We start from the raw sequence: 26,273 nt of genomic DNA on the forward strand, positions 1-26,273 counted from the left end.
CTTCTCGGCTGACACTGTGACTCTACTAGAAATGGGGACTCTGTGCCAGAGTCTCTGCAGGCCAAGTTCTATCTAGCTCAGACTTCCCTTTCGTCTTCCTCTGCCTGCGTTAAGGAACACAACCCTTGTGCCCTCTCAGCAGTCCTTCCTGCTGTTGTCTACTCGGGGGCCTCAGAACCTAGAGACTGGGTATGTAGCTGCTCTCGAGCATCCTTCCTCTCCCTGCTTCTATCACCCTGCCCCAATACCTATGATGAACAGGGAGGTTGACATGGTGACTTTGTGACTTGCCTTTTTGCTCACTGCCTTCATGTTGACAGTGCCAAGTGGCAGTCATAGGACCTTTGCAGAGGTTTCAAATAAGGCCTCCTTGTCCCTCATCACAGCTCTCCTCACAGAGATCCTTAGGGTCCATCTCAAGGAACCCAATCATTTTTTTTTCTCTAAGAATGTAGCAGAGGGAATGAGGTTACCAGATCACTAAGGGTGAGGAGGCCAAAGGACCGGGAAGCCTATGTGTGGGACACATGAGGCCAATTGTGTGCCCTCGAGTCAGCCAGGCAGTAGCAGGGTCTAGAAAGGGATGGAGATCGGGCACTGCTGTCAGCATCCTCTGTGGATGGAAGCAGTCTAGGCATTCTTGGCTATGTGACAAGCTGCCCGATCTTGGTGACAACACAGAACCATTTATTGTGCTCACGCATTCCATGGATCAGACCCTTAAGGAGTGTGGAATGACAGAGCTTCTGGAAAGACGTCAGCACTGAGGCAGGACTTGTGTGATGGAGACTGAAATTATCCGGAATCATCTTCACTACCGCCTGTGGTACCTGGTCTGGAGGACTCCAAAGGCTCATCTGCAGCTGTTCACAGAACCCTTGTATCTGTGGATATCTATGACTTGGGGCTCCTCACATATGGTAGCGTCAAGAAAAGGTCTTACGGAGGTGCATCTCTTTGAGAGCATGTACAGGGGCAACATTAAAATATGGAACCCTTTATGACACCTATGTTTGTAGATCAGAGCTCCTGCAGCTGAGAACGGTTAGAAACAAGGACACGGCCCCCGGCTCTCGGAGCATTGTGGGTGGTCTTGGCCCACGATTACATCATAGCACTTGCAGAGGCAAGGGGATGTGCGATGGGGAGGCAGTTGCATTTAAAAAGGTTTCAGAACCTTCCAGTGGAGGGTGAACAAGCTTAGAAATACCCCCAATCAATTTTTTTGTTTTTTATGTATGAAAACAAATCTGATAAAATTGTTCTTAGTAAGTCCAAAATAGATTTTTTAATTCATATAGCATGCAAATGCCTCACAGCACACTGCATTGAATTGGTGGGCTTTTGTTTCAGGAATTATTTGAGAGAATATCTTGAATATTTGGTATTTTAGAATTCATGAGATTCCATTAGCATATTGTGGATCTCTCGAAACACAACTGAGAGATGCAGCAGGGTCCGAGCAGGAGATGAGCGTTAGCCCAGGGGCTGCTGAGGAAGCCACCAGACAATTCTGACTCCTGCCGGAACTCTCCCCAAGAAGCCCTATCCTGAAATATACCCTGTCCTTCTGAAGGGCCCCATCCTGCAAATATAGTAAAATGGTTAAGTCACCAAGTTGGGGCAGCTTGTCACACGGCAGTGAACAACTGAACTGCCCCTGCTCACAGAAGATTGTGGCACCTCCACCCCCTTCTAGACTTTGTCAGCTGACTTAGGGACCCACAGTTTCCTAATGTCCATTTCCTCACTAATGATGACCCATGATCTTGACCACTTTGAAATACCATCTCAGTTAACAGATGTCTGGATTCCTTGACATACAGGAATACAGGTGAGGGACAAGGAGCCTTTATCTGACACCACATGATCTGTGACTGCCTCTTGGCACTGTCAGCATGCAGAACATTGAGCAGAGGGACAGGTCACAAAGTCACCATGTCAACCTTCCTGCCCATCATAACCCTAGAGTGTTGGGTAAAGGTCTATGCAGGTATTGAGAGGCAGGAACCCCCAGAGCAGCTATGTCCCCAGTCCCTATGCTCTGAGGTCAATCAGTGAGCATTGGTGAGAAGACACAAGGGCTATTGTCCCTAAGTGCAAGCAGTGGCAGCAGAAACCAAAAAGGAAGTCAGAGGTGGCCTGTGGCCCATCTATCCGGAACCTTCCTAAGACCACCAAGAAGATGCTGGCCTGCTGCCCTCAAGGATCTCACTCTGTGTTCCTGTTCCTGCTGCTGCTGCTTCCATCACTGCTCAGCACAGGGAACTTCCCGTCCCAGTACCCTAACTGGGAAAGCTACCCTGGCCTGGCCTTGGGCTCCAGAAATTTCCACCACCATGAAGCCCAGAACCAAAGGCATATGTGGCACCGAAGGAGTCCGAAGCAGATACCATGCCAGGCCACCCCTGACATATACTTCGTCCTGGATAAGTGAGTGGCTATTCCTTACAGGGCACACTGAAGGCCCAGCCTCCCTAGGGGCCATGGTGGTCAGAACCCAGTCTCTGTGACTGACTTATTTCCTGAGGTCAGGGAGGCCACCATGGTGCTTCCTGGTGACTCTGACTATAGTGTCTTGTACCCATCTGGGTTTACACTGTCCTCCAGCCCACTGACTGTTAGGAGCTGACTTCTCAGCCCAGTTAGGGGCCCACTCAGGGGCTCTACGGAGATAATTGCTGGCACCATGTGGCCTTTGCTTAGCTATCCTAAGTGATCAACTTTCTCCTATACAAAGAGCCAGAGACAGTTCCTGTGCTGCTTGCCTCAGCGTGGCTCTCGGTAGGAAGGGGTTGTGGGCCAGTGTTAGGAGAGCTAGCCTGGATTCACTTCTCTGAACTTCCTGGTAGGCTGGGCCTGGATTTTCTGCCCATCCAACCAGAGCCAGGTTGGGGAAGGCCTCTCTGGGCTCTCTTGAAGGCTTGCCTCATCAAACATCCTGGGCTGCAGAGGAGCTTGGGGCTTTTATTTTGGAGTGATCTCTTGGGTTGCAAGGAAACCTTGGTGGTGACAAGACCTTGCTTTCTGAGCTCTGGTGACAAGACCGGGCTCTGCTCATCAGTTCAGGCTTGGGTCTACTCATTTCTGTCATTCTCCTTGAAGACTGGTAGGTGATAGGACATGGGCCTAGCTCCTTGTTTCTAAGCAAGGCCAGCAACATAGAGAGCCTTCCTAGCCATTCAAAGAGAAGCCTTTTCTCTCTCCAGCCCAGAGACTCTGAAAAGAATGGGTACGTCCTGTCCATTTGATAGTTAGCACTGCTACGGTCGGTGTTTTCCTTGGGTATCAGGGCCAGATGAGGATGGGCCCTATGGGGTTGTGGGACCGACATCCTGGTGGAGCCAGTCCTTCTACAGAGTGGCCCTTTCACGGTTAGCCTGTTGTATGTGTCCCACCTACTTCTCTAGGACCCTTGTGGGGTGCGGAAAGGAATGAGCCCTTCTCTATGATGCACGGAAAGGACTATGAGCACAAATAGGGGTGGTGGAAGATTATGTATCCTGTTAATGCAGCCTGCTGGTTCACAAAAGAATGAGGGTAAATTTAATGCCAACACTTATAAAGAGTATCATAGCTCAAGGCACCTATCAGACTCGTCACTTCTGATCCCACTCCCTTAAAAAGGGTACATGAATGGCTAGATCTTTCCTGTTGGTATTATGGCCTTGTCTGTGCTAGCAGGATTATACCAAGTACCTTCTGTTTCTGTTTAAAGTTTATAGCTTCTCTATCAACCCATAGCTAAAGGAAAAGTCTTTAGCTTTTTCGTAGCTTGCTTTTTCTGAAAGATTCTGTCACACCCCTTCCCTTCCATCATGTTTACATGACTATGATGTTTAGGTCTCAGATCTCAGCACAAAAGGCATTCTCAGACACCAGGGCATCAGTGTTTCATTTAAAGAACAGCATTAATCCACAAATGAGGCAGTGTTCTAAGTTCTAGACCCCTGTATGTCATATGGTCTTTCTTCCCATTGTCCTTGAACCCTCAATTTGTTTTGAGTTCTGGAATCAAGATTCTCCTTTAGTATAATCTCAGGTTGAAAACTTTCAGAGTTTGTGAGCAGGATAGATACTCTGGGTCCTTGTGACTCTTCACAAAGGGACAAAAGCAGAAACACTGTCACCTCCTATTAGGGAAAAGGACTCATTGGTCTGGGACATCCCCAGAGCACAGCGCAGCGTTCAGTTTTTAAAGTCAAAGCTTAGCTATCCCGGAAGCAATGAGCAACACATGGGATTTGGAGAAAGTTCTAGATTCTCCTGTAGTTGGTTAGAATGCTATAAAATCTGGCTCTACCTTTCAGAGCTTTATTCTCTCTGTTGTAGAGCTTAGCTGATATCGTGGGATATCGGTAGGAACGTGGGTTCCGCATTAGTATCACTTAGCAGTGAGTTTGCCCATCATCTCCGCACAGAGTTCCGCTGGGTAGAGGCAGCAGCAGGGTATGAATGGGGTGATCGCTACTTGGCGTGGAACTGTGATAGTTAATATTGACTGTTAACTTGACAAGGCTAAGCGTCACTCAGGAGACATACCTTAGGGAATGTTGATGGGGGAGTTTCTAGACTGGGCTGAGTGGGAAGACTTTCTTTAAAAATTGGCTGCACCCTGCCCAGGGTCCCAGAGTGGATAGAGAAGGAGAAAGCCAGCTGCTAACTAGCATCGGTTTCCTCTCTGCTTCTGGGCTGCGGCTACAACATGACCAGCTGCCCTCTGGTTCTGCACCCACGGCTTTTCTGCCTTCGTGATGGACTACATCCTGAAATCTGAGGCAAAATGAACCCCTAAGATGCTCCTGTCGGCAATTTTGTTCCAGCTACTGAGATGTGGAATAGTTGCTGTGATAAACTGTGATTAAGACTTTTAGAACTGATTTGCAGTAGAAAATGTGAAAGAATTTGGACCTTTCGGCTAGAAAATCCCTACAGTGCTGTAAAACAGAGCTTCATGGGTCATTCCAGTGGCTGTTGGGAAGACCAGAATGCCAAGATGTATGTGGGAATGGGATGGATCTGCTCCCAAGGTTTCAGAGAGGGATGGGGACTCTGGGATCTGGGAAAGAATATGTTTGCGTTACACTTACGTTCTGAGAACTTGAGTGAGAGAAAGTGTTTAACTGATAGCTTGGTCAGCAGAGCACTTGGACTAAAATGCACAAAGCCCTTGGCTCCATGCTCAGAACCACATAAAAGAGGCTTGGTGGTGCATAGCACTTAGGAAATAGAGGCAAGAAGATCACGAGTTTGGGGTCATTCTGCATAACAAGTTTGAGGGCATCCCAGGATACATGAGTGAAACATGATTAATAAAAGCTCAGGGTCAGAAATTGGGGTTCAACCTGAAGATCTGAAAAGTAAAACAGCCAGCCACTGGCTCTTACCTCGACCTAAGTCTGAAAGAGCGAACCTGCCTCCTGGAATCTCAGAATGAGACTATCTTTTGAAATCTGTTTCCTCCCATTTTATAATCCTCTCTAGGGCTGGGATTAAAGGTGTGCACCACCATCATTAAAGGCATGCACTTCTCAGTTTCTATGGCAACTAGTGTGGTTACTGGTATTAAAGGTGCATAGCATTGTAGCTACTGAGATTAAAGGTGTGTGTTACTATAACCCGGTCTGTAAGACTGACCAGTGGGACTGTTTTACTCTCAAATCTTCAGGCAGTCTTTATTTGTTAAAATACAATTGAAGTACTGCTATACATGAGACTTTTTTTTTAAGTAAAGGACTAATTTGTTTGGTGGAAGAAATTTCAATACAGGATAGCATGAATATTGCCCATTGTTCTTGTCCCGGGTCTCCAATAAAAGATAACAAACAAGGGAGCAAGACACACACACACACACACATACACACACACACACACACACACACACAAATGTGACTTGTGGGGAAAGGAGAAAGTTCAAGTTGCAGAAAACAAGGTGGGTGCTGAGAAAGCAGTTGGAATTGGTATGAAAACAAACATCTTTAAAGAAAAACCTTCTCTGCACTGAAACAATAGAAAAGATGCCCCAAGGACAAAACGGCTACCTAGCAAAGACTTGGTCTTCTGAAAAATACAGCTTCATCAGAAGGGGAACATCTACATTGGGAATGCCACTGCAGTAGTTCAGCCGCCCACTGAAGTGTTTCTATGGGGCCAGTCCACAAAGACAGATGGTCTAAAGGAGCAAGGTTTAGTACACAAATGTTTGTAGACACAAAGATGCTAGATTTCAATGTTCATGGTCCATGGTGCCATGGTTCTAGGAAGCCATTGGGCCCAGACAACGTGTGGCTGGATCAGAGTAAATGAAGCTGAGGAGATGAAGTCTAAGTCTTAATGGAGATCCAAGGGGCATGTGCTGAGAAAAGCTGAAGGCATCTGTGTTGAAGGCAGCAGAGCTTGTGGGCCAGGGCTACCCAAGGGAGATGATTTCAAGACACCAGACGCTGGACATGATGTTTGTCCTGCTTGGTTTTGGCTTTGCTTTAGTCTGATCCTTGCTGTGTCTCCATTTGACACAGTAAATTTTTACTCTGTGCTAGTGTATGTTAGAAACATGTAATTTGTTTCTGGGAGTTATTGGAGCTCACTGTCTTAGTCTGAAAAGATTATGTGTCTACACTTCTGAGCAGTACTGAGACTGTAAAAAGCTGCTGGACTTTTGGAGTTAGACCGAATACATTTTTGTCTTCTGAGATAGCCATGAGCTGACAAAAAAAGGGGGCTGGTTTTGTTTGGTGTCAGGTTGACAAGGGTTGGACATGTGATGGTTAGCATTATCAACCTGACAGGATCTAGGGTTGCTTAGGAGACACGTTTCTGGACATAGATATTAGAGAACATCTATGTCAGGCTACCTGAGGTGCGAAGATCCATGTTAAATGAGGGTAACACGATTTCATAAGCTGGAGTCTCAGACTGAATCCAAAGGAAATAGCAAGCTGAGCACTGTATCATTCTCTTGTTGCTCTTTCTTCTTCTTCTTCTTCTTCTTCTTCTTCTTCTTCTTCTTCTTCTTCTTCTTCTTCTTCTTCTTCTTCTTCTTCTTCTTCTTCTCCTTCTCCTTCTCCTTCTCCTTCTCCTTCTCCTTCTCCTCCTCCTCCTCCTCCTCCTCCTCCTCCTCCTCCTCCTCCTCCTCCTCCTCCTCCTCCTCCTCCTCCTCCTCCTCCTCTCCTTTCCTCTCCTCTCCTCTTTCCTTCCCTTCCTTCCCTTCCTTCCCTTCCTTCGTTTCTTTCTTTCTTTCTTTCTTTCTTTCTTTCTTTCTTTCTTTCTTTCTTTCTTTCTTTCTTTCTTTCTAGCCTTGGCTGTCCTGGAACTCTCTTTGTAGATCAAGCTAGCTTTGAACTCATAAAGATCATCTCTGCCTCCTGAGTGCTGGGATTAAAGGTGTGCACCACCATCACCTGGCTCTCTTTGCTCTTTGACTATGGATACCATTGGTTTAACTGCCTGGTGATCCTGATTCTATTATTTGTCCATGATGTTATGTTATACTGTATTCTCAAGATTCAAGCCACAAAGCAAGTCTGTCTGTCTGTCTTTCTTTCTTTCTTCCTTCCTTCCTTTCTTTCTTTCTTTCTTTCTTTCTTTCTTTCTTTCTTTCTTTCTTTCTTTCTTTCTGCTTTTGTCTGATATTGTGTCACAGCAGCAAGAGAAGTGACTAATTCAGAGACAGTTATATGGACATAACCTTCAAGAAGGTCACGCTCATGAACACACATGTCACGGGAGGTGAGAATGTTTCTGTTAGTAGGTGCTTCTGACTCAGCATTCAAAACACACAAGCCAACAGAATCCAGAGGCTATGCCAGCCTCAGATTCACTCCACACCACTATTCAGATTTCAGAAAGAATAGACAGCCATTGAACATCTCAGTCCCACATCTCAAGTACCTTTTGTGTCTTCATGGAAATGAAGACCAGCAAAGCTGTGCATTACAGAGTCCTTTGTTTGGGGGATGTGGATCAGAGGTGAATCCTATGGAAGGCTACAAAGGCCACTTTCTTCACAACTGTTTACTTTCCATTCAGGGACCAAGGCGGGTGGAGGTAGGAACAGAGCAGAGATTTGAGTATCGGAACTGGAAGATTCCCACAGCTCTCATGAGGACTGGGAACTATGATGTCATGGTAGTAGTGACTGAGACTGCATCTGCCTCTCCTAGCAGTGTTGACTGCAGGAGCCCTTCTTAGCCCAGGTTGACTGAGTTGTGTGGGGTGATTGAAGACTAGGTTCTGAAACAGACTTTCATGGCCACTAACCATAGCTAAGGACCATCTCCCAGAGAAAATGCCTCTTTTGTGAATGCTGGGAAAGGTGGAGGAGTTTGGAAATGGGAATGCCGTGAGAAAAGAGTGTGGGTGGCGCACAGGTATGAAAAAGGATCTGTATATGTTGGGGGAAACCTGATGTTCAAACTCAAGAGTATAACAAGGAAAATATGGCCCAGGCCTGAGCCATCCTCTGGGCCTGGATTATAGCAAGCAAGGACTCCTGGCAACAGTGGTGTTAAGTGATGAAAAAGGAAACACCAAATCAAGGGTAACTGGGAAATCCAGAGAGACTCCCTACAAGAACTCAGGGGTTTTTCCAAACAAAGGACCCTTCCCGATTTCAAGACTACAGTTCGTACCTTGCTGTGCTCAGCCAGACACACCAATAAGCCTCTAGCATGGGGTCCTTTCTGTTCCACCAGATGGGGGCTCTGTAGTCACCCTCTGCCCATTGCTGGCCCTGGAGAAAGTTACCACTCAGGCTGTTCTAGTATGGCTGGCACTGTTGGTGCAGAGACCTCTAGTTAAGGAGCCTGTGGAAGGCTGGGAATGGAGGAAGTGGGCTGATCCACTGGAACCCTGAATGATATCTCCTTTGTCCTTAGGTCGGACCGCATGGCAGACTCTTGGCCGTACGTTTACAAGTTCGTGGCGGATATGGTGCAGAGGTTATCGAAGTACGACTTGATGGTGCAGGCTCCTTTGTAATGCAGGGGGCGTGTCCTGTCGGGCAGAGGACACAATTTTTGGATTTGGGAGGCACAAGAGGGAGGATCTTATGGAGGAGTCTTGGCTTGTTAAGCATGGGTGGGTGTGTATGAGTGTGTGTAAGTGTTCGAGTGTAAGGCATATCAGTGTGCACGTGTTTGAGCTCAGGGATGGATTAGGGGGTTGATTTGGCGGCCTCCCTTTTTCAGGGGGTCACATTTCCATAGGGTTCGGAATCTTTCACGAAGTTTCCTCAGCCTCACTATGCCTGCTAAGGCCTCAAAGGGCAAGTGATGAGAACAGGGGAAAGAGAATTTTGTTGAGTACCTTCCTTGACATCTTGATGACATCATGTCGAGGTGGTGGCCTCTCATAAACACCTGCTTCCTCCCAGTCAGGATCTGCGAGTGTCCATCATCACCTTCTCCTGTAAGGGCAACATTATCCTGCCCATCACTGGAGACAGGTACGTGTTCATGTGGAGGCTCAATGATTCAGTCCTCCACGGAACTGAGGGCTTGCAGAGACCTCCACGAGGGCTCCTATGGAGTCCACAGTGGCTGTTGCCGTGTGCTTATGTCCTGTTATTCTCTGCTAACTCCAGCCTGTCGGCCCCTTGAATTCTGACTTCACTGGAACCCATAACCTTGTGCTTTCTTCATTCCTTGTGTTCTCTTCATTCCTGCTGTCTGCCTTCCAACACTCTTGAATCTCCTCTGACCTGGCTATGACAACACATGGGTTTGAGGAGGGGTGGAATGGATACGTGGATCCCCTAAACAACCCTGGCTTATATAGAGCCTGTTGGTCATCCTCCAGTGGGACAGAGAGATAGCTGGGAACCAGGGGAAAGTTCTGGGATCCAGGGAAAGGCAGCTGAGACTCACTTTGGGAAGGGTGAATCCCAGGGTGGGATCACGAGTCCACGGTATGCCTGTACACTACAGGCAGACACGCAGAGCAGGTACCCAAGAGGGAGGTGACCCACTTGTCTCCAGAGTACCAGGGAAAGGATGTTGAGGGTTTCTGGGAGGAAGAGCTTTGGATGCCTGGCCTGGAACTCCATATAGAGCAAGAGAAACAGAGAGAAAGGCATGGACATTTAGGATTATGGATGTGCAGAGGTCTAGGTATCCCTTGTCCAGGGCCTGGGAGAAAAGCCAATGAGTGAAAGAGGACACGTTCCACACCTATGAAGATGGCAGCTCCTTTTCATCTGGGAAAAGGAGCAGGGGTACTGGTCCCAAGAATCCAGGGAAAAAATGATGTGCCCTGTGGCTTAGGCTTGGAGAGACCTGAATGGGTTTGAGGTGTCAGAGAGAACACCTATGGGAAGGATTTGTGTAGAAAGCCCAGAGAGGCAGTAGGAGCTGGGCAGATGGATGGGGGCTGGGCTTAGGTTGACAGGCTGTGATTTGACTCCATTGGGCCTCCTGGATGTTACACTCATACTGCCTAGGCTGGGCTAGGCTGGGCTAGGCCAGGCATAAGGTCTTCTTCAGAGCTTGACTCATGGCAAGATCTCTTTATCCCCAGTAGGAAGCCACCTTAGAGTCCACTGTGAGTCGCTTGTCACATTGGATTCTCCTCAACCACCCATTTCCTGTCCCAGAACAGCCACTAGACCCAGCCCTGCCTGCCTCAGTGTGTTCCATCTATGTTAACAGCACCTGACAGGCCGTGCTGCTTCTAGTCCAGAGACCAACACAGACACCTCGTGGAAAGCCCCCCATGGAAGCCTTTAGGCTTCTCCGTTGAGCGCGTGTGCAGTCCACAGCTGGGCTCGTATCTAAGTTAGACTGGCTGCTGCCTTTAGCAGGCTGGAGGGAAGGAAGTCAGGTCAGGGCTCTGCAACAGGGGAGATGGGAGCTGGCCAGTAGCTCAGCAGGGTGACATGGTCCCCCTGAAGCCCTACCCACTGAGTAATAGTCTGCTCCTGAGTATGGCCTTGGCATTAGGGTTTTGATCGGGGATGTGGGTCCCCATGGGAGTCCTTGGCTCTGACACTGGATGAGAACTTCTCCGGTCCCTACCCCTGTCCTGTGTATTCATGGCATCATACACAAAGAAAGGCCCAGGGAAAGCTTGAAGATGTTTTGTCACCACCCACAGTCTTCATGTCACCTTTATTTCTGATTTTTTTCCAGAGAAGAAATCCTTAAGGGCATTGAAAGACTGAAGTATAGCATACCTGCGGGACATGAACTCTTTTACCTAGGACTGTGGAAGGTGTGGAGGGCTGGATGGAGCTACCTGTGCTTTAAGGATCATCGGGCCATCTCACAATGACTCCCCCTTTTTGTTGTTGTTTCTTTGCAGGCAAACAAGCAGATAAGAAAGGTCAACTCAGGAGGTGAGCCGGCTGCACTTTAGTTGGGTGGGTCCCCACAGAGCTGGAGTGCCCTGGAAAGCCCACGTGCAGCTCCCCAGGCCTCTTCTAATGCCTTTCTGGTGCTAGGAATGACTCTGTGGTTCCTTCTCTGAGCTTCAGGCCCCTGTGAGCACAGCACTGTATTTGAGATGCTTCTGAGAAGGGTGTGTGGGTCTTGGTCATGCTGAGGTCTTTGCCCTACAGATGGCCCTGTGAGCAGAAAAGGGTAAGGTACAGTGACCCATGAATGAAACCAGGCTTGGTGTCCCCTTGGCTGCCAAATCTTCCTTTTTCAATTCTTTCTTTCTCCTGACCTGTCTCTTGCACCCATGTGTCAGGCAGTACAAGGGGCAATGCATAGCCAGGACGCAGGACAGAGAGTTGTAAGCCCATAGCACTTGTCTGGAGTAGGTAGGAGCAGGGGCCTAGATGCCGAGAGTGTGGAGTCTGTTACCGAACTCTTTCGGACCTATGGTCCTGATCACCAGGCCCACTATTACCACAGGACATCTCTAGGACTGTGCCCAGACTTAGCACCAGCTTCTCCCACCTCACTGGGCATCCTCAGCCTCAAGGATAGGCTGAGTAGAGAATGGGCTTCCCAGTCTATAGACTGCTTCTTGGAGCTGGAGAGATGGCTCAGCAGTTAAGAACACTGGTTGTTCTTTCGGAAGTCTTGAGTTCAATTCCCAACAACCATATTGTGGTTCATAATCATCCATGATGGGATCTGGTGCCCTCTTCTGGTTTAAAGGTGTAATACAAATAGAGCGCTCATACAAAGACTACTCCTGACCCTTCTACCTCCTAATCTGTAGAACAGGTAGTGAAAAAAGTTTCTTCTCACTCTAGGGTCACTGATTGGTGGGTTCTGGGTCTGGCTTCCTGAGCCAAGTAACTTAGGGTTTGAGGGAACTGGGCCTATGTTGGGTAGTGCTGTGTTTGATAGCCTGGAAGGTGGGCCCCGACGGTTCTGCAGGCCTCTCCTGGGACCTCAAGTACCAAGTCACTTGCTTTCCTGCAGATGTCCAGCGTCCCAGCATGATCATCTCCTTACTCAACAGTCCTCTGGGCGATGACATCTATCAGTTTTCGATGGAAGAGGTGAGCCCAGCCGTCTTCAACTGCATCTCTTGCACGCTGTATATGTTGGTGGCTTATATGCAACTCCTGTCTTTCTCTTAGGCTGATGATGCTCGGAAAATGGGAGTGCCTGTTTACTGTGTGGGTGTGGGCCACTCTGACAAAAATCAGGTAACAGTTTGAGCCCCAGTTAAAGAAAGCCCTTGCAAAGGTAGTCATCATCAACCCCGGTGGTATAGGCAACAGGTGCTCACTGAAGCAGTATGCAGTGGCAAACAGGACTGAGACTCTTCCCCCAGGTAGGGTGAGAAGAGAGCTTGCTGTTTCAAAATCTAGGCTGTGGCCAGGAGCCAGTGTCTGAGCTAAGACTGAACCAAAAGGTTCACGACTGGATGCTCAAGTCACGTCTCTTTTTTAGATACTGGAAATTGCAGGGAAACCAGAAAATGCATATACAGAAAAGAAAGCTGAACACCTGAATGACCTCATTTTCCCAGTGAGTGCAATGGGTATAGGCAGAGGCATGCCATCTCGCAGGATTCCTGCAGCTTACTTTTCTAACCTTGTTTACTGTTCTCTATGTTCCAGATAGCTTCCAAGGCCTGTCCATCCCTTCAAGCTTCAGATACACGCATTATATGTATCAGAGGTAAGGGCTGAGGGCACCATTGTAGGCAGACAAATGTATTGTGTGCAAATGCATGAGGTTTGTGATGTGGGGGTGATACGCATGCCATGAGTATGTGCAGTTTCTGGGTAGCATGTAAAGTTTTGTGTGCACGTGGTTTATATGGCTATATATTCTGTGTGCATGTGTTTTGTGCTGTTGTTATTGTATGTCTATATGTATAGATTTTTGTGTTATACATATGGTTCGTGATCTGTATATTTGGATGTGTTGTGTGTACAAGGACTTTATGCGTGTTGGAGTATGGATAGGTGCGGTATGTGTGTATGTGGGGATGAGCATGTATGGGGTAACTTTGATTTGGGTATAACGGAATGCACGTTGGAAGGTATATGCTATGATGGCATAGCAGTATGTGTGTAATTTCTGCTGATTTATCTCATAACAAAAGTGTAATTGGTAAACTAGAAAAAGGGCACAAAACTCTCATTGAAGCCCAGATGTAGCTACCAGTAAACCCAGAGAAGCTTGGTTCCTTCCAGAAAAGTCAAGCATTCAACACTCACAAAATAGCGATCACATTGAGGAATGAAGAGAAAGAATTGGGAACAAAAGGATATCCACCATGTTACTAGAAGCATGAGGGACTCTTACTGTCTACAAAAATAGCTATGCTCACCTCAGCACTGAAATAGTAGATGCCTGACCCCAAGGACTGAAGTGGACAGGGTGGCATCTATCCATTCTAGCCCCCCCCCAAGGTCAGTTTACAGAGGTCACACCTTGGTATAATCTTGGGAGACGGCTGCCCCTCCTTGTCAGGATCATGGTACATCCAGGCTTGGTCTCTACAAAGCTGGCATTTGTGTCCTGCAAAAGAAGACAGGACAAGGAAGTCTGGCTCTGCTTCCTTCAGTCTAGGCAGGTGGATCCTGACATCTGTGTCTTCCCAGGGAGCCCCAAGGCTCTAGACATGGACAGACAGGACTATGATCATGGCTGAGCCCTGCTCTCTGTGACAATCAGCCTAAGTCAAAGAAGGGCTACAGTGTATCCTCTAATGGAAAAAAATGGCATGCACAGGCTGTCGATGAGATTAGACACAATGGATAGAAAGAAAGATGACGGGTCTAGAAGACGGTAGGTGCTAAAGACAGAACCTGAGCCTTGTATTTCTATTCTAGTACTTGGCTCTATTCTGCTCCTTGTCCTTCCTTATGCTGTGTAAGAGAGAGGAGACAGCTGTGTGGAGAAGGGAAGGGAAGATGCTGCCTTCCCTACAGGCTCTCTTCTGCTTCTGGATAAAGAAGCCCAGCCATGCAACCTTCCTGCATGTTTCTGATTGTCCCGTGGTGTCTGGCCTTGCTGTCTGGGCATCTGAGGCAAAACCCAGAAGAAAGCATGAGTTGTCTCCAATGAGACAGGTGCCTCCAGACATCAGTTCAACCACAGAGCTGAGAAATTGTAGGCCATCTTGTGTGAACTTGGCACATACAGAGTGCCTGCTGTTTGGAGGGAAGCCCAAGGCAGGATGCTGCACCCCAAACAAAGCAGAGTGAGCCATTTGAGTCAGCCTATGTTCCAGGGGTGTGAAGAGGGAGGCGCATCCTTGGTCCGCTACCATTGGGTATCTATCTATGCACTTCACAGTGTACCCTGTGCAAGGAAGGGTACAGGGATCAGCTGTCTGGGCCCTGAGGCAGCTGAGCAAAGGCTTGGGCTGAGGGAATTCTGCCTGGCTCTTGTGGTAACAGCCAGCCTGCTGCCTACTCTTTGTCTCCTGTATGTGAGCATCAGTGTCCACAAGCAGCTACTCCACTGTGAGGAAGGGTCTGCCAACAAGTGGGAACCAATACGAATGCTGGTTCACAGACAAATTCTCCCTTGTTGGAGGTCACCTGGAAATTCCATTTTAGGAAGGGGAGAGCCCTGAAAAGGTAGATTAAGAACAAAGCATCCAGATCTCCTCACAGTGTGAACATTGTCCTTACAGAATCAAACCCAGTCATACTTCGTGGATATGGCTTTGACTTTGCCGTGCGTAAAGAGGAGGTTATTTGCAGGTTCCTTTTCCACGACGTGGATAAGAGTTTCGAAGGTAAGTGGAGTCACTTCTCTCGGTCAAGTCTCCCCGCCTTCGTTGACTGTCCTGCTGGAAGTGGAAAGTGTGTAGAAAGGAAAAGAAGCCCTGACTGAGACACCTGGGACATCCCCTCCTTCATTGGCACTTTGCCAGTATTCCTTTAACCCTATTTTATACCAGAAAACATAGGTTATATTCTTTACTCTTTGCCCTACATCCATCCAATTCTTATACTTTCTTGTTATGGGACAATCTTTCAATTTATTCCTAATTTTCTGTTATTTCCTATACTTCTTTAAACTTCTACTATCTCCCTAGACCTCATTCCCTCTCCAGTGCCTGTCCTGCTTTGCTTTGTTATTGTTACACAAATAAAGACACGACCTGCTGGATCCACCATCGTCACTTGTGCATCACTCCAGGGCTGGACCATCCTCATTGGATAATCATGGAAGGCTCTGCCCTGGGGAGACGTCTTCACCCTCCCACTCTCAGAACTCCTTAGTGGCCTATAGATTTTTGCCTTGGGTGGCAGTCTCTTTTTCTTTTCTGTTTTCAGGTTTTCTCATTATTGGGAAATTTGACCCCCCCCTTGTTTTTTTTGCTAATCTCACACTATTTTCTTCTTCCTTGTCCATAGTTTTTTCCTCCACTCCTCTACTTACTTAAAAACTCCCTTTCTCCCCTTTCCCCAACTTAAGTCCTTTATCTTGTTTACTATTCTTATACTATTCTAAATAAATATATACACAATGGATTTTTCAGCTAAAAATAAAAATGAGATCATGTCATTTTTCAGGAGAATGGATGGAAGATCATGTTAAGCAAAATAATCCAGATCCAGAAAGACAAATGCCACATTTTCTCTCACAAGCAGCAAGCAGATCCTCTCCACCCACTGTGTGTGTGTGTGTGTGTGTGTGTGAGAGAGAAAGAGAGAGAGAGAGAGAGAGAGAGAGAGAGAGAGAGAGAGAGAGAGAGAGAGAGAGAGGAGAGGAGAGGAGAGAGAGATGCTTGCTCATGCGCACCTAGCTTATGATAGGGAAAGTTGATCTCATTCCCCAGTGGGTGGGCCCTGAGGAGCAGGGGTTCTTGCTGCTTGTTTCTACTAGGCACCAAAGTGCTGTTTGGTACTGGGGTGCTGGGCAGAGTTGGGGCCTACAGGATGTCTTTGGGTTGAAGGAGGTAGAGATGAGATTGCAACAATGGTGGACGGACACATTCATTGGCAACTTTTGTCATTTTCTTTTAGATGTAAAAGCCATCAATTTAACCAAGACTAATGTTACTTGTCCTGGACCAATCGTGGACGAACCAGGAAAGTAAGTGCCCCTTGTTGGAGGCAGGAGGTCAGTGGTCAGTATTGACCAGTGTAGTGTGGGATATAAGCTGTGGCAGAGCACCTGTCTGCCTGCAGGTGGGCTCCAGTACCCTCCCACCTGGCCTTGTTGGTGGTCCCTCGTGGTGCTGAGTGGTACACAATGCCCAGGCTCTACTGAGGGCAGGATTCAGGAGAAGATGGAACTGACAGCCAGAAGATGTTCTCTGACCATCTTTCTGGGACAAGCCAGCCTGGTGGTACTATGCACACCTTCCTAATGCCTTAGCTTTGTGATGCAGCTGCCTCTCATGGTCTAATCTGCAGCTCTTCACTGTCATTGCAGAGGCTCAGTCCTACTTCCTCTGGAAATGAGCTCTCTTTGCCCACAAGTTCACTCTCCAGCAGTTCAGAGTGTCTGCAATTTAGGATAGCCCATGAGAAGAACTGGGATTATTTCTTCAGTCAAGCTCAAGGTCCTTGTTACCAGGCTGTTTCTAAGTGTCTGTCTCTGTGTTAGAGTGATCTATATTCTACTCAGCTTGGACAATGGAAGGAACTTCCTGAATAACAACAATGCATACGTTGCAAGCAAGCTATGTGTGAGTACCAGGGTCGGGCTGTGATCCCATCTGTGCAGATCCTCTGGCTGGTGCAGATCTACCCTCTAGGTCAGGGGGCAGAGAGGGGGTGCTTCCAGGCAGGCCCCAAGGGCAGCTTGTATACCCAAGCAACTTAGGTGACCCAGCCCAGTTTCCAGAAGGGCCAGTGAGGCATGTATCAAGCTGTCTGCCAGGGCCTGCCCATGATGTCTAGGGCAGGTGACCTTTCCACGTGGGTGTCCCAGGTCCAGGAATCCAGATGTTCACTATTGCCGTCAGGGCGGGTGTGGTAAAGAATGGGAGCCCTGGACACTAATGTGGCCCCAAACATACTTTAGACCCCCTGTCCTCAATCATATTTGGTGGCACCAAAGTCCAGTGCAGTGTGACCAGAGTGTGTCCAGGAAAAGGTTGTTTCGCTCGGCTTATAAGAAACCCACAGAGTTGAATGGCATCTCTGGGTTTCCCTGGCTCATCCCTCATATCCACACATAGGCTGAGAGAGTGAATTCAGATTTCTGCTCTTTAGGCTCTTGCCCACTAGCATCCCCAGACCTAAATGCAGAGGCAGAGAAGCCCTGTGTCTTCAGCTCCCAGCAGCAGCTACTGTTACATCTCCCATGTGTTCTCTGCTTTCAGTCAGGCAACCACAGGGTCCAGGCACCTCCACCCAGTGATTTCTATAGCTTGCCCTTAACAAGTCCCTGACTCTGTAGGGTTGGACAGGCTGCAACCCACTCTAGGAGGTAACTGGGAGAATAGTCCCCATCCTGAAGTTCTGTGACCTGAACCTGAACCAGGACTGTGAACTCTGACCTTGCCAAAAGTCACAAAAGTGGGCACTATTTAGGTCACAAGATGGAGCTAAGAGGGAGAAGAGGTGAGTACCAGGCTGTGGAGTTATGAGGTAGGAAGAGAAATATTAGTCCTGTAGCCCCGCCCATTCCAGAGTTGCAGCCTTTCCTAGAGATTTGGTTATCCATAGCCCAGTGCACTGTCAGCTGAAGCCACCTGAAGGCTATGATCTTCAGACTACAGAGGATCCCGAACCATTCTTACCTTGGCAAGAGCCTTGGAGTAGGGCCAGAGAATTGGATCTCCTGGTTATCTATCAGTTCTGAGAAGCCCAGGAGTAATAGAGAGAATGAGAAGCCAAGCCAAGAGATAGGATCTCCTGGTTAACTATCAGTTCTGAGAAGCCCAGGAGTAAGAGAGAGAATGAGAAGCCAAGCCAGGAGATAAGATCTCCTGGTTATCTATCAGTTCTGAGAAGTCCAGGAGTAAGAGAGAATGAGAAGCCAAGTTGCAGATACCTACGAGGGCCTTGCACAATTGCCTTTGGTCTTGGTGGGATGTGCTTCTGGCGGTGGTGGCATCTGACCTTTCCCTCTCACAGGGCAAAGAACCATTTACCACCACAACTACAACCACTAGGAGGCCCACAACTAAAACAACACGTACCACTACCACCAAGACAACATCTACCACGACAACGACACCGGCAACCACAACTACACCTACCACAACCACAGTTACAGCAACCACTTCACTGACGACCACCGAAAGTCCCACCACCGTCACAGAGGAACTAAAGCCCAGCGGCGATATATTCGTTTTTGCCCCAATACTCCTGGGCCTGTTGCTGACTCTGTTGCTGATTGGTTGTTTATGGCAGCTGTGCTGCCTTCCGGTGAGTTCCCTAACCTGCTCAGTCTGGAGCCCAGGAACACGCCCTCCATCCAAGAGGCATAGACACAAGGTGGCGCCATGACCCTGGGGATGACAGAGGCAGAACTGTCAGGTCCCATTTCTATCTAGAGGTGCAGGCAGTAGAGAAAGCTGATGTCAGCCTGGAGGTCAGGGGATTCTGCAAGACACTGGGACTATAGATGCGGATGCAGGTGGGGCTAGGGCAAGGATGCAGTATTTCAATTGCTGGGTTTCACCAGCATCAGCACCTTGACCCGGCTCATCACTTCCCTTCCTGCAGAGAAGAGCCGGGGCTCTAGTAGATCAGATGGGGCCTGCTTTGCACAACGGCCCAGGCATGGACACCCACGCAGATTCCAGGATTTGTGACACATCCCAGAGGCATCAGACGCCCCAGTCTGCAGAGCTAAGGCAGAGCCCATTCTACATATACTAGCTTCTTTTTTTTGTCTGTTTTACCCTCCAGCCTGTCGAGGAGCCACCCCCACCTAAGCCCCAACCACAGGTAAGTCATGCTTTGGATGCTGACTCTGTCATGGGAGGAAGAACAATGACCTTCAAAAGAGGTATCAGAAGGCCTGTCCGTACTCAGCAAGAAAGAAGGACGGAGGATCTAAAAGGGTCTAGGATGGGACTCATGGTGACATCACCCAGACTTTTAGGGCCTCCTGCCGTGGCCATACAATCAGCCCCATGGGGAGCTGTTTCAGTGGGAGCAGCTGTTTCTACAGACTCAACTTTCAGCAGACCTCACAGGACTCTGTGTGATGCTGAGGTTGCAGCTTCCTGAGAACAGGCTTCTCTGACAAGCTCTGGTCCCCATCCCCATATTGGAGACCTTCTTGCTCCATTAGATCTGTCTTCATTCCTGTCTCCTGGCAGGGTAGAGGAGCTGGCTGGGGTCAGCCTAGGACTTTGGGGAATAAGGATAGTGAAAGAGTCCCAGATGGCCCTGATCTGTGAGGGATGTCACCAAGGAAACACAGGAACTAGATGGATGATCATCTGTGGTTCATGTCGGGTGAGGATCAGAAGTCATAGTGAGAGGCTGGGGCTGGTGGACCTGTGATTGGGCTGACATAGGAACAGGCTCCCTGTGTTGGTGAGACTGTGCTGGCTGCAGAGTGGCCTGGGTGAGGAAGCCCATGCAAAGGCCAGAGACAGATGGATGGGACAGTTGCCTGCTAGTGCTGACTTACTATACAGTAATGAGGCCAGGTTTCTACCAGCCAGGCTGGCCTCAGAAGTGGGCTGCTCTTACTTCGTGAAGCTCCATATCTGAAAACTGTGAGGAGTGAGCTCTCTGCTTTTCTTCTAGTGGAAGACCTTTCCCAACTTGTGGAACATACCCTTCCATCTACCCCAAAACAAGAGCTGAGTGGCCCCACAGTGCTAAGTATGGGGCAAAGCACAGACAAGGATCAGACAGGTTTTTCTCTCTTCTATCAGCCCAGCAAGAAGCAACAGCCCCCTCCCCCAGCACCAGCGCCACCTGTAAATCCGTCCCCCATTGTGATTGTCTGTTGCTGCACCTGTCGTGGCCTGACTGTGAGCAGAGACATGGAGGTGAGAGGACCCCATGGGGGCTGTGACTCCCTCCTGCCTGGGTGTGGGAGGGTGCATCTCTAGGGAATAGGATCTGAACTGATATGTGTCTGAGGACAACCTTATCCTAGGGAGAAGAGCATGCAGGAGCGTCCCAAGGCCACTTGCCGTCCTCTACCACCTGCCCTCTTCTTTGGCAGCATCCGGGCTCTGGGACTGTTGTGGGATATCAGTTTAGATATGCAAGGCTGTATTGCATTTGCCAATGTTGTAGAATATTAGTTTAACTATGTAGCGACGTGGTGCGTTTGCTTATGAAATACTTGCTGAACTGTGCAAAGATGTATTGCATTTGTTTACCCTGCCCTCCTAAGGCAGCTAATGGGGCTAACAAAAAGCCAAACGGCCAATAGCTAGGCAGGAGGCATAGGCAGGACTTTCTGGCAGAGGTAGTAAGTAGGAGGAAGAATCTAGACTTGACAGAGACAGGGAAAAAAGGAGAAACCAGGGAGATGCCAGAGGCCCGCCAGCCAGCCATGGACAAAGCAGGAAAGAAGGTCATACAGAATAAAAGGAAGGTAAAAGCCCCAAAGCAAAATGTAGATCAATACAAACAGGTTGGATTAAGTTATAAGCGCTAGTGAGACAAACACAAGCTAAAGGCTGAGCGCTCATAATTAATAAGTAAGTCTTCATGTCATTATTTGGGAGTTGGTTGGTGGCCCAAAGAAACTTGAAACAACAGGACAGTGGTCACTACTGCCTTATCTGGCCAGGCCCTGGTCCTCAGGGTCATTTACTTAGCTCTGACAGAGCCTCTCATGCAGGTGGATCAGTCAAGATAAACTGAATGACAAGGAGGCTTGCAAATCTAGGGACAATAGAAAAAGAAAGAACAATCCCAAAACACACCCACCTACTATGAAAACTGGGGACAATCCAGTGTCCCTGGCCAACTAGCTCCAAGTTCTATGGGTCCACAGAAAAGAGTTGACTCAGTGGTTCTATTGCCAAGATGGGGCAAAGAGTTACAGGTTGGCATGGAGACCCTAATGGGTGTCACAAGAATCCTCCATAGAGTTGACCCCTGGTGGGCAGACAGTCCAAGCCTGCTTTCATCTATGAGGACTCCATCTGAAGGAGAAAGCAGCCTGGGCTCTTTTTTCTAATTTCTTCCTGGATAGTCCTCTTCCTCCTTGGCCCTGCCTCTGTGATGGTCCCTGCTTGCTTCTGGAAGCTTTTAGTTCCTCTGTAGCCTCCCAGACTAGCTGAAGCCCAGTTCTGCCTACCTCCTCCCTCTGGCATGAAAAGAAACCAACACAAGTTTTCTAGAGAAATAGGCTACTGGCCATAGGTCTAACCTGGCATAGAGTGCCTGGCCCAGCCCACCGCACCAGACTGTGGGGTTCTCAACCCCTAGAGCTAAGGCTCTTCTACCCTCTATGCATCTGCCTTGGTCTGTGTTGCTTGCCTCTGAACAAGACATAGGCTGTTTACCTGCCTCTTCTGTGTGTCCCCTTTCCAGGTCTGTGCCCACATCAAGGCTCTCCTAAAGGCCTCTGCTTGCCACTACACACCCCTCCAGCCTCTAAACTTCTCCTAAATCAGCTGCTGGCTTCTCTTCCTACAGAAACACTACTTTGTCTCATCCCAGGCTCTTAAACTGTGTCCTACAGTGGCGATTTCAGGCACTAAGGTTGTAGGCTCCTCTCTCCAGGAGCACATTTTGGCTCCTCCAAATTCCTTGAGCACAGAACAAGGATCCTTGTGCCTTCTGGGGCAGAGTCCATGCCCTGAGTCTTCCTCATGACTATATGTATCCATTTTTCAGGGCAACGTGACCGTGTGCAACTTCAACCCCCTAAGCTGTCACCAGTTGCCATTGATGTGGCCTCATCCTTGTGACCAGGTTAGTGGGACTCAAGGCTACTACAAAAGGGCAGAATGACAACTTCTGTTGTCTGTGATGGTGGCTTTCTGGGACTCAGATGGTGGCTCAGAACCATGTCCCAGCATGAGCAGAGGAAGAATTTGCAAGACATGAGACCTGGTACTCAAGAGCCTTCTAGAGCCTCCATGAAGTCAATGACTGGTCACTTTGGCCATGGTTGACAGTGCTGTCTAAACAATAGTGACCCAATTGAGCAAGTAGTAAAGGTCTTGTGTGTGTGTGTGTGTGTGTGTGTGTGTGTGTGTGAGAGAGAGAGAGAGAGAGAGAGAGAGAGAGAGAGAGAGAGAGAGAGAGAGAGAGGAGAGAGAGAGCATACACATGTATAAGCATGTATTCTTTCCTATGTATGTGAGCGAATGGAGGCCGGAAGTCAATAATGCATGTCTTCCTCTATTGTTCTCCCCTTTATTTCTGAGACAGGGTCTCCTATGAAACCTATAACTTGCTGGTTCTACTATACTGCTTTGCCAGTGGTCGCATGGAATCTGCTTATGCCTTGCCCAGTATTAGGGTTAAGAACATACATGACTATGCCCAGCTTTTATGTGGGTGCAGGGGATGTGACTAAGGTCACTCTTCCAGGGTGGCTTTCAGTCTGGGCTCATCCTAATGGTCCTTCCTGGGCCCTGGCTGCCCAATTTATTGTCTGCATCCCCGACATTAATTGTGGTTGGAAGAGTGGCGTGTGAATCCTGTCTTGAGCCTAGAAAAAAAGAGGGCCCTTTGCTTTCTCCAGTCCAAGGTCTGTAGCTGCTCTGGAGCTAGGAATGTGATGTGTGGCAGGGTACAAGGTCTGAGGAAGTGAATAGAGGGGCCTGCGGGTGTATGTATAAGGTCTCTAAGCTGTGTTATAAAATATATTAAAAGCACCAAAGAAAGTAAGATGGTGGCACACACCTTTAATCCTAGCACTCAGGAGGCAGAGGCAGGTGGATCTCTGTGAATCTGAGCTCAGCTTGGTCTATAGAATTAGTTCCAAGACAGCCAAGGCTATGCGGAGAAACCCTGTCTTGAAAAGCCAAACCAAAGCAAACCAAAAAGTACAAAGAGAAAGGAACTGTGAGGCAAGCTTCGTTTTGGGAAAGCTTAGTGCCACCAAGAAGTTTTATCGAAATGGCCTCATCTTACATCTGCAGTCACGCATTCCACACGCAGGCCTTGACAGTTCTTTGGTCAGCCAGACTCATGATTTTTTTCCCCACCCTTACAAAGAGTCTGCTCGTGCTCTGATACATGCAACAGTGCCCCAAGGAGTAGGAGGGAGGAAGTGTGCAAACGGGGCTTCTTGAGAAACGCCACCCCACAATTCCTGTCTGCTTTCCACTTGCTGGAGCTCACTCCCTTAGTCATCTTGGGACACGTCACTGCCCAGCTGAGCACCCTGCATCCTTTAGCAAAGTCTGCTTGCTGTTGCGAAGAAGGTGCATGACATAGGATTCCTTGACAACCCCCTGAAGAGCTGAGTTACACAGACAGCAGAGCAGAGAAGGGCTTAGAAGCGACCCCTCTGCTCTGACTTGGAGTGAGCAACATGGAAGACTTTTGTAAAAAGCCTAATAAAGACCTCCAGGCAGTTATCTGGGCACAAGATGCTGGCAGAGGGACATATAGGCAAATGTGGAGTTAATCCAGTCGGTGTGGCTCAGGGCTTCCAGGCTGGTGTGTGTGTCTGCGGTGGGAGCGGGGGGGGGGGGGGGGGAATCCTAGGACTGTGCACAGTGGCGGTGGAAATAGAACAAGATAGAGACCTCTGGGCTGAGAGGCTGTGTATTGAGGACCTCCTGTTCATCCCCCATCTGGCTTCCTTGCACCTACTGTGTGAGAAAACAGGGTCCTTCCCTTTGAATGGCTATGCTTCAAATTACCTGTTAACATCCCCCGAGCTCACCCCTATTGCTTGTCCCTGAGGACGTGTGACCCCTGTACTTGTCATAGACATTGCACACTCAAGTGCGGAATGACTTCAGTGAGCTAAAACCAAGTTGTATCCAGGAACCCTTGCTTGCTGAGGTGGTGGGAGCGTCCATTTCCTTGTCCTGACTGACCCCTGGAGCTAAGGCCTCACCTTCCATAGCCTCAGGAGCCCTCCCCTCCCCTCCCACCCCCCCACCCCTGTCATCTCATCCTGGCACTGTCTCCTGCTGAGGGTTGCATAAGATCCTCTCACATCTCTAGCCCCACTCACCACCCCCAAATCCTTAATGGCGTTCCCCGAAATCCTTCTACTAGGTAAGACACAAAGGGCAAAGTTTTTCAAGGTCAGAGCCTGTGGATCTCTCTGTCTTCACACCGTTCAGACTCCCGCTACCTGCAGCAGATGTGGAAGGAGAGTGCAGGCAGGAGAGTGGAACCCAGGGGAGAAGAGGGGCCACCCAAGTTTACCCTGTGGTTTTGGTGGTGCTTCCCACTACCCAGTAACCAAGCTACTGCAGCTTTAGGGCCTGTTTGCTGTGATATCTCAGCCTTCTGTCTCTTCTCTCTCCTGCAGAGGCGGTGTACCAACTTTGCCCTCCTGAAGGCCCTTCGTGCTCAGGACTCCTGCAGTCCCAGGGTCAGCCTGCCACCGAGCCAAGAGTGTCTGCCTCTAGCTTCCTGCTCCCAGTGCCACCAGGTCCCAGACAGCTGCTCCAGGTTTCCGTCCAGGTTGCCATCGGTCACCCCTCCTTCCTGGGTTCCTAGAGCCCGGATGCCAATGTACTGTACCTCTCAGATGCCACAGGGCCAAGACTGAGAGATCTTTGCTGCTGTATCCTAGGTATCAGGTTAGGAGTTTAATAAAAGAAATAATAGATTGTAACTTGTTACTCATTAACAAATCCGTTGCCCAGGGAGATGCTCTATTTCTTGAGATATGTGCACCTGCTGGGACAGGGATCATATGACTAGACAAGGCACTGTTATTTCTGACAAATGTATCTGTCCAAAAAGGAAAACATTTCTGTAAAACTCCCTTTCTCCCAAATTTTGAGTTACAAAGACTAAGTTTAGTCCCCTTCCTTCAATTTTTATAAAGGAAAGCATTTGAATTTCTCATCTGCTGGATTCTGTGGTGTTACTTGGGTCAAGAACACAAGTCAAAGAATTCCAAGTTTGTTCCAATTATATTTCTTTATTGTAAGGGGCAAACTCATGGAATAGGAAGGGGAAGTCCAACCTCAGGTGTGTAACACAGGAAAGAGAGAGAGAGAGAGAGAGAGAGAGAGAGAGAGAGAGAGAGAGAGAGAGAGAGAGGAGAGAGAGAGAGAGACATCCCTGGGCAGGCCGGTGGTTTTCTCTGGGTACCCAAAAGGTCACACCCTAACCTGATCCAGCCTCTTAAAGGTTATTGGCTGAAGGAGGTTCCCCATCACTGTGACCCTGGTCTCTAGCTTTAGGCTAGAAACAATGTAGAGGGGGGCAAGGCCACTTTAGGACCAAGACTTCTCTTTCCCATGACCCACCATAAGTCCAGCAGATTTTAGAGGGTTCTCTGGAGGACACAAATATCTATTGTGTCCTTCGTCTGTATCATATATGCTCCATGAGAGCGGTGCCTTGTGTGAAGTGCAACCATCCAGCATGCCCAACTGTGCCCACTTGACTACCCAGCTGCTAGGCACACAGGAGCTGACAGAAGAGGCCAGCAGTTGCTACACTGTGGATCTTAAACTGATATACTGTGGGTTTTGCATCTGTGTGCATAACCTCTTGGAGGATGAAGAACTTCATGTTGGCTCCATTTTCAGACTCATTTCCAGAGTGCTGGTTAGGTGTCTTAATCAACTCGACACAGACTCGAGTCCCCTGGAAAGACGGAAACTCAACTGAGGAACAGAATTGCCTCCATCAGATAGACCTATGGCCCTGTCTAAGCAGTGCACTTCCTGGCTTTAGAATGTCTTTGCCTGACAGTGCATCACCTAATGGGTGCCCAGAGCAAGTTGTACGTAGTTCAAAGATATTTCACATCTTCCCTTGGGTCAACAGCCCTCCCCATCCATCCCAGGGTGTGGCTTAGCCCCAC

At 48.6% G+C, this 26,273-nt stretch overlaps 1 protein-coding gene across 1 annotated transcript; it reads left to right on the top strand.

Moving 5' to 3' along the window:
* The first annotated feature begins 2,185 nt into the window (after positions 1-2,185).
* LOC142858148 (anthrax toxin receptor-like) lies at positions 2,186-25,001 on the top strand. The gene is made up of 18 exons (XM_075987348.1): positions 2,186-2,433; positions 8,877-8,948; positions 9,374-9,445; positions 11,127-11,208; positions 11,299-11,332; positions 12,300-12,454; positions 12,536-12,604; positions 12,852-12,929; positions 13,022-13,082; positions 15,055-15,159; positions 16,397-16,466; positions 16,983-17,064; positions 18,461-18,595; positions 18,650-18,754; positions 19,241-19,279; positions 20,224-20,340; positions 22,151-22,228; positions 24,759-25,001. The coding sequence occupies exons 1-18, from the start codon at positions 2,186-2,188 to the stop codon at positions 24,999-25,001; spliced, it is 1,845 nt and encodes a 614-aa protein (XP_075843463.1).
* Positions 25,002-26,273: the final 1,272 nt, after the last annotated feature.

The sequence above is a fragment of the Microtus pennsylvanicus genome, chromosome 10 (genome assembly GCF_037038515.1).
Source record: "Microtus pennsylvanicus isolate mMicPen1 chromosome 10, mMicPen1.hap1, whole genome shotgun sequence".
Taxonomy (NCBI): Eukaryota; Metazoa; Chordata; class Mammalia; order Rodentia; family Cricetidae; genus Microtus; species Microtus pennsylvanicus.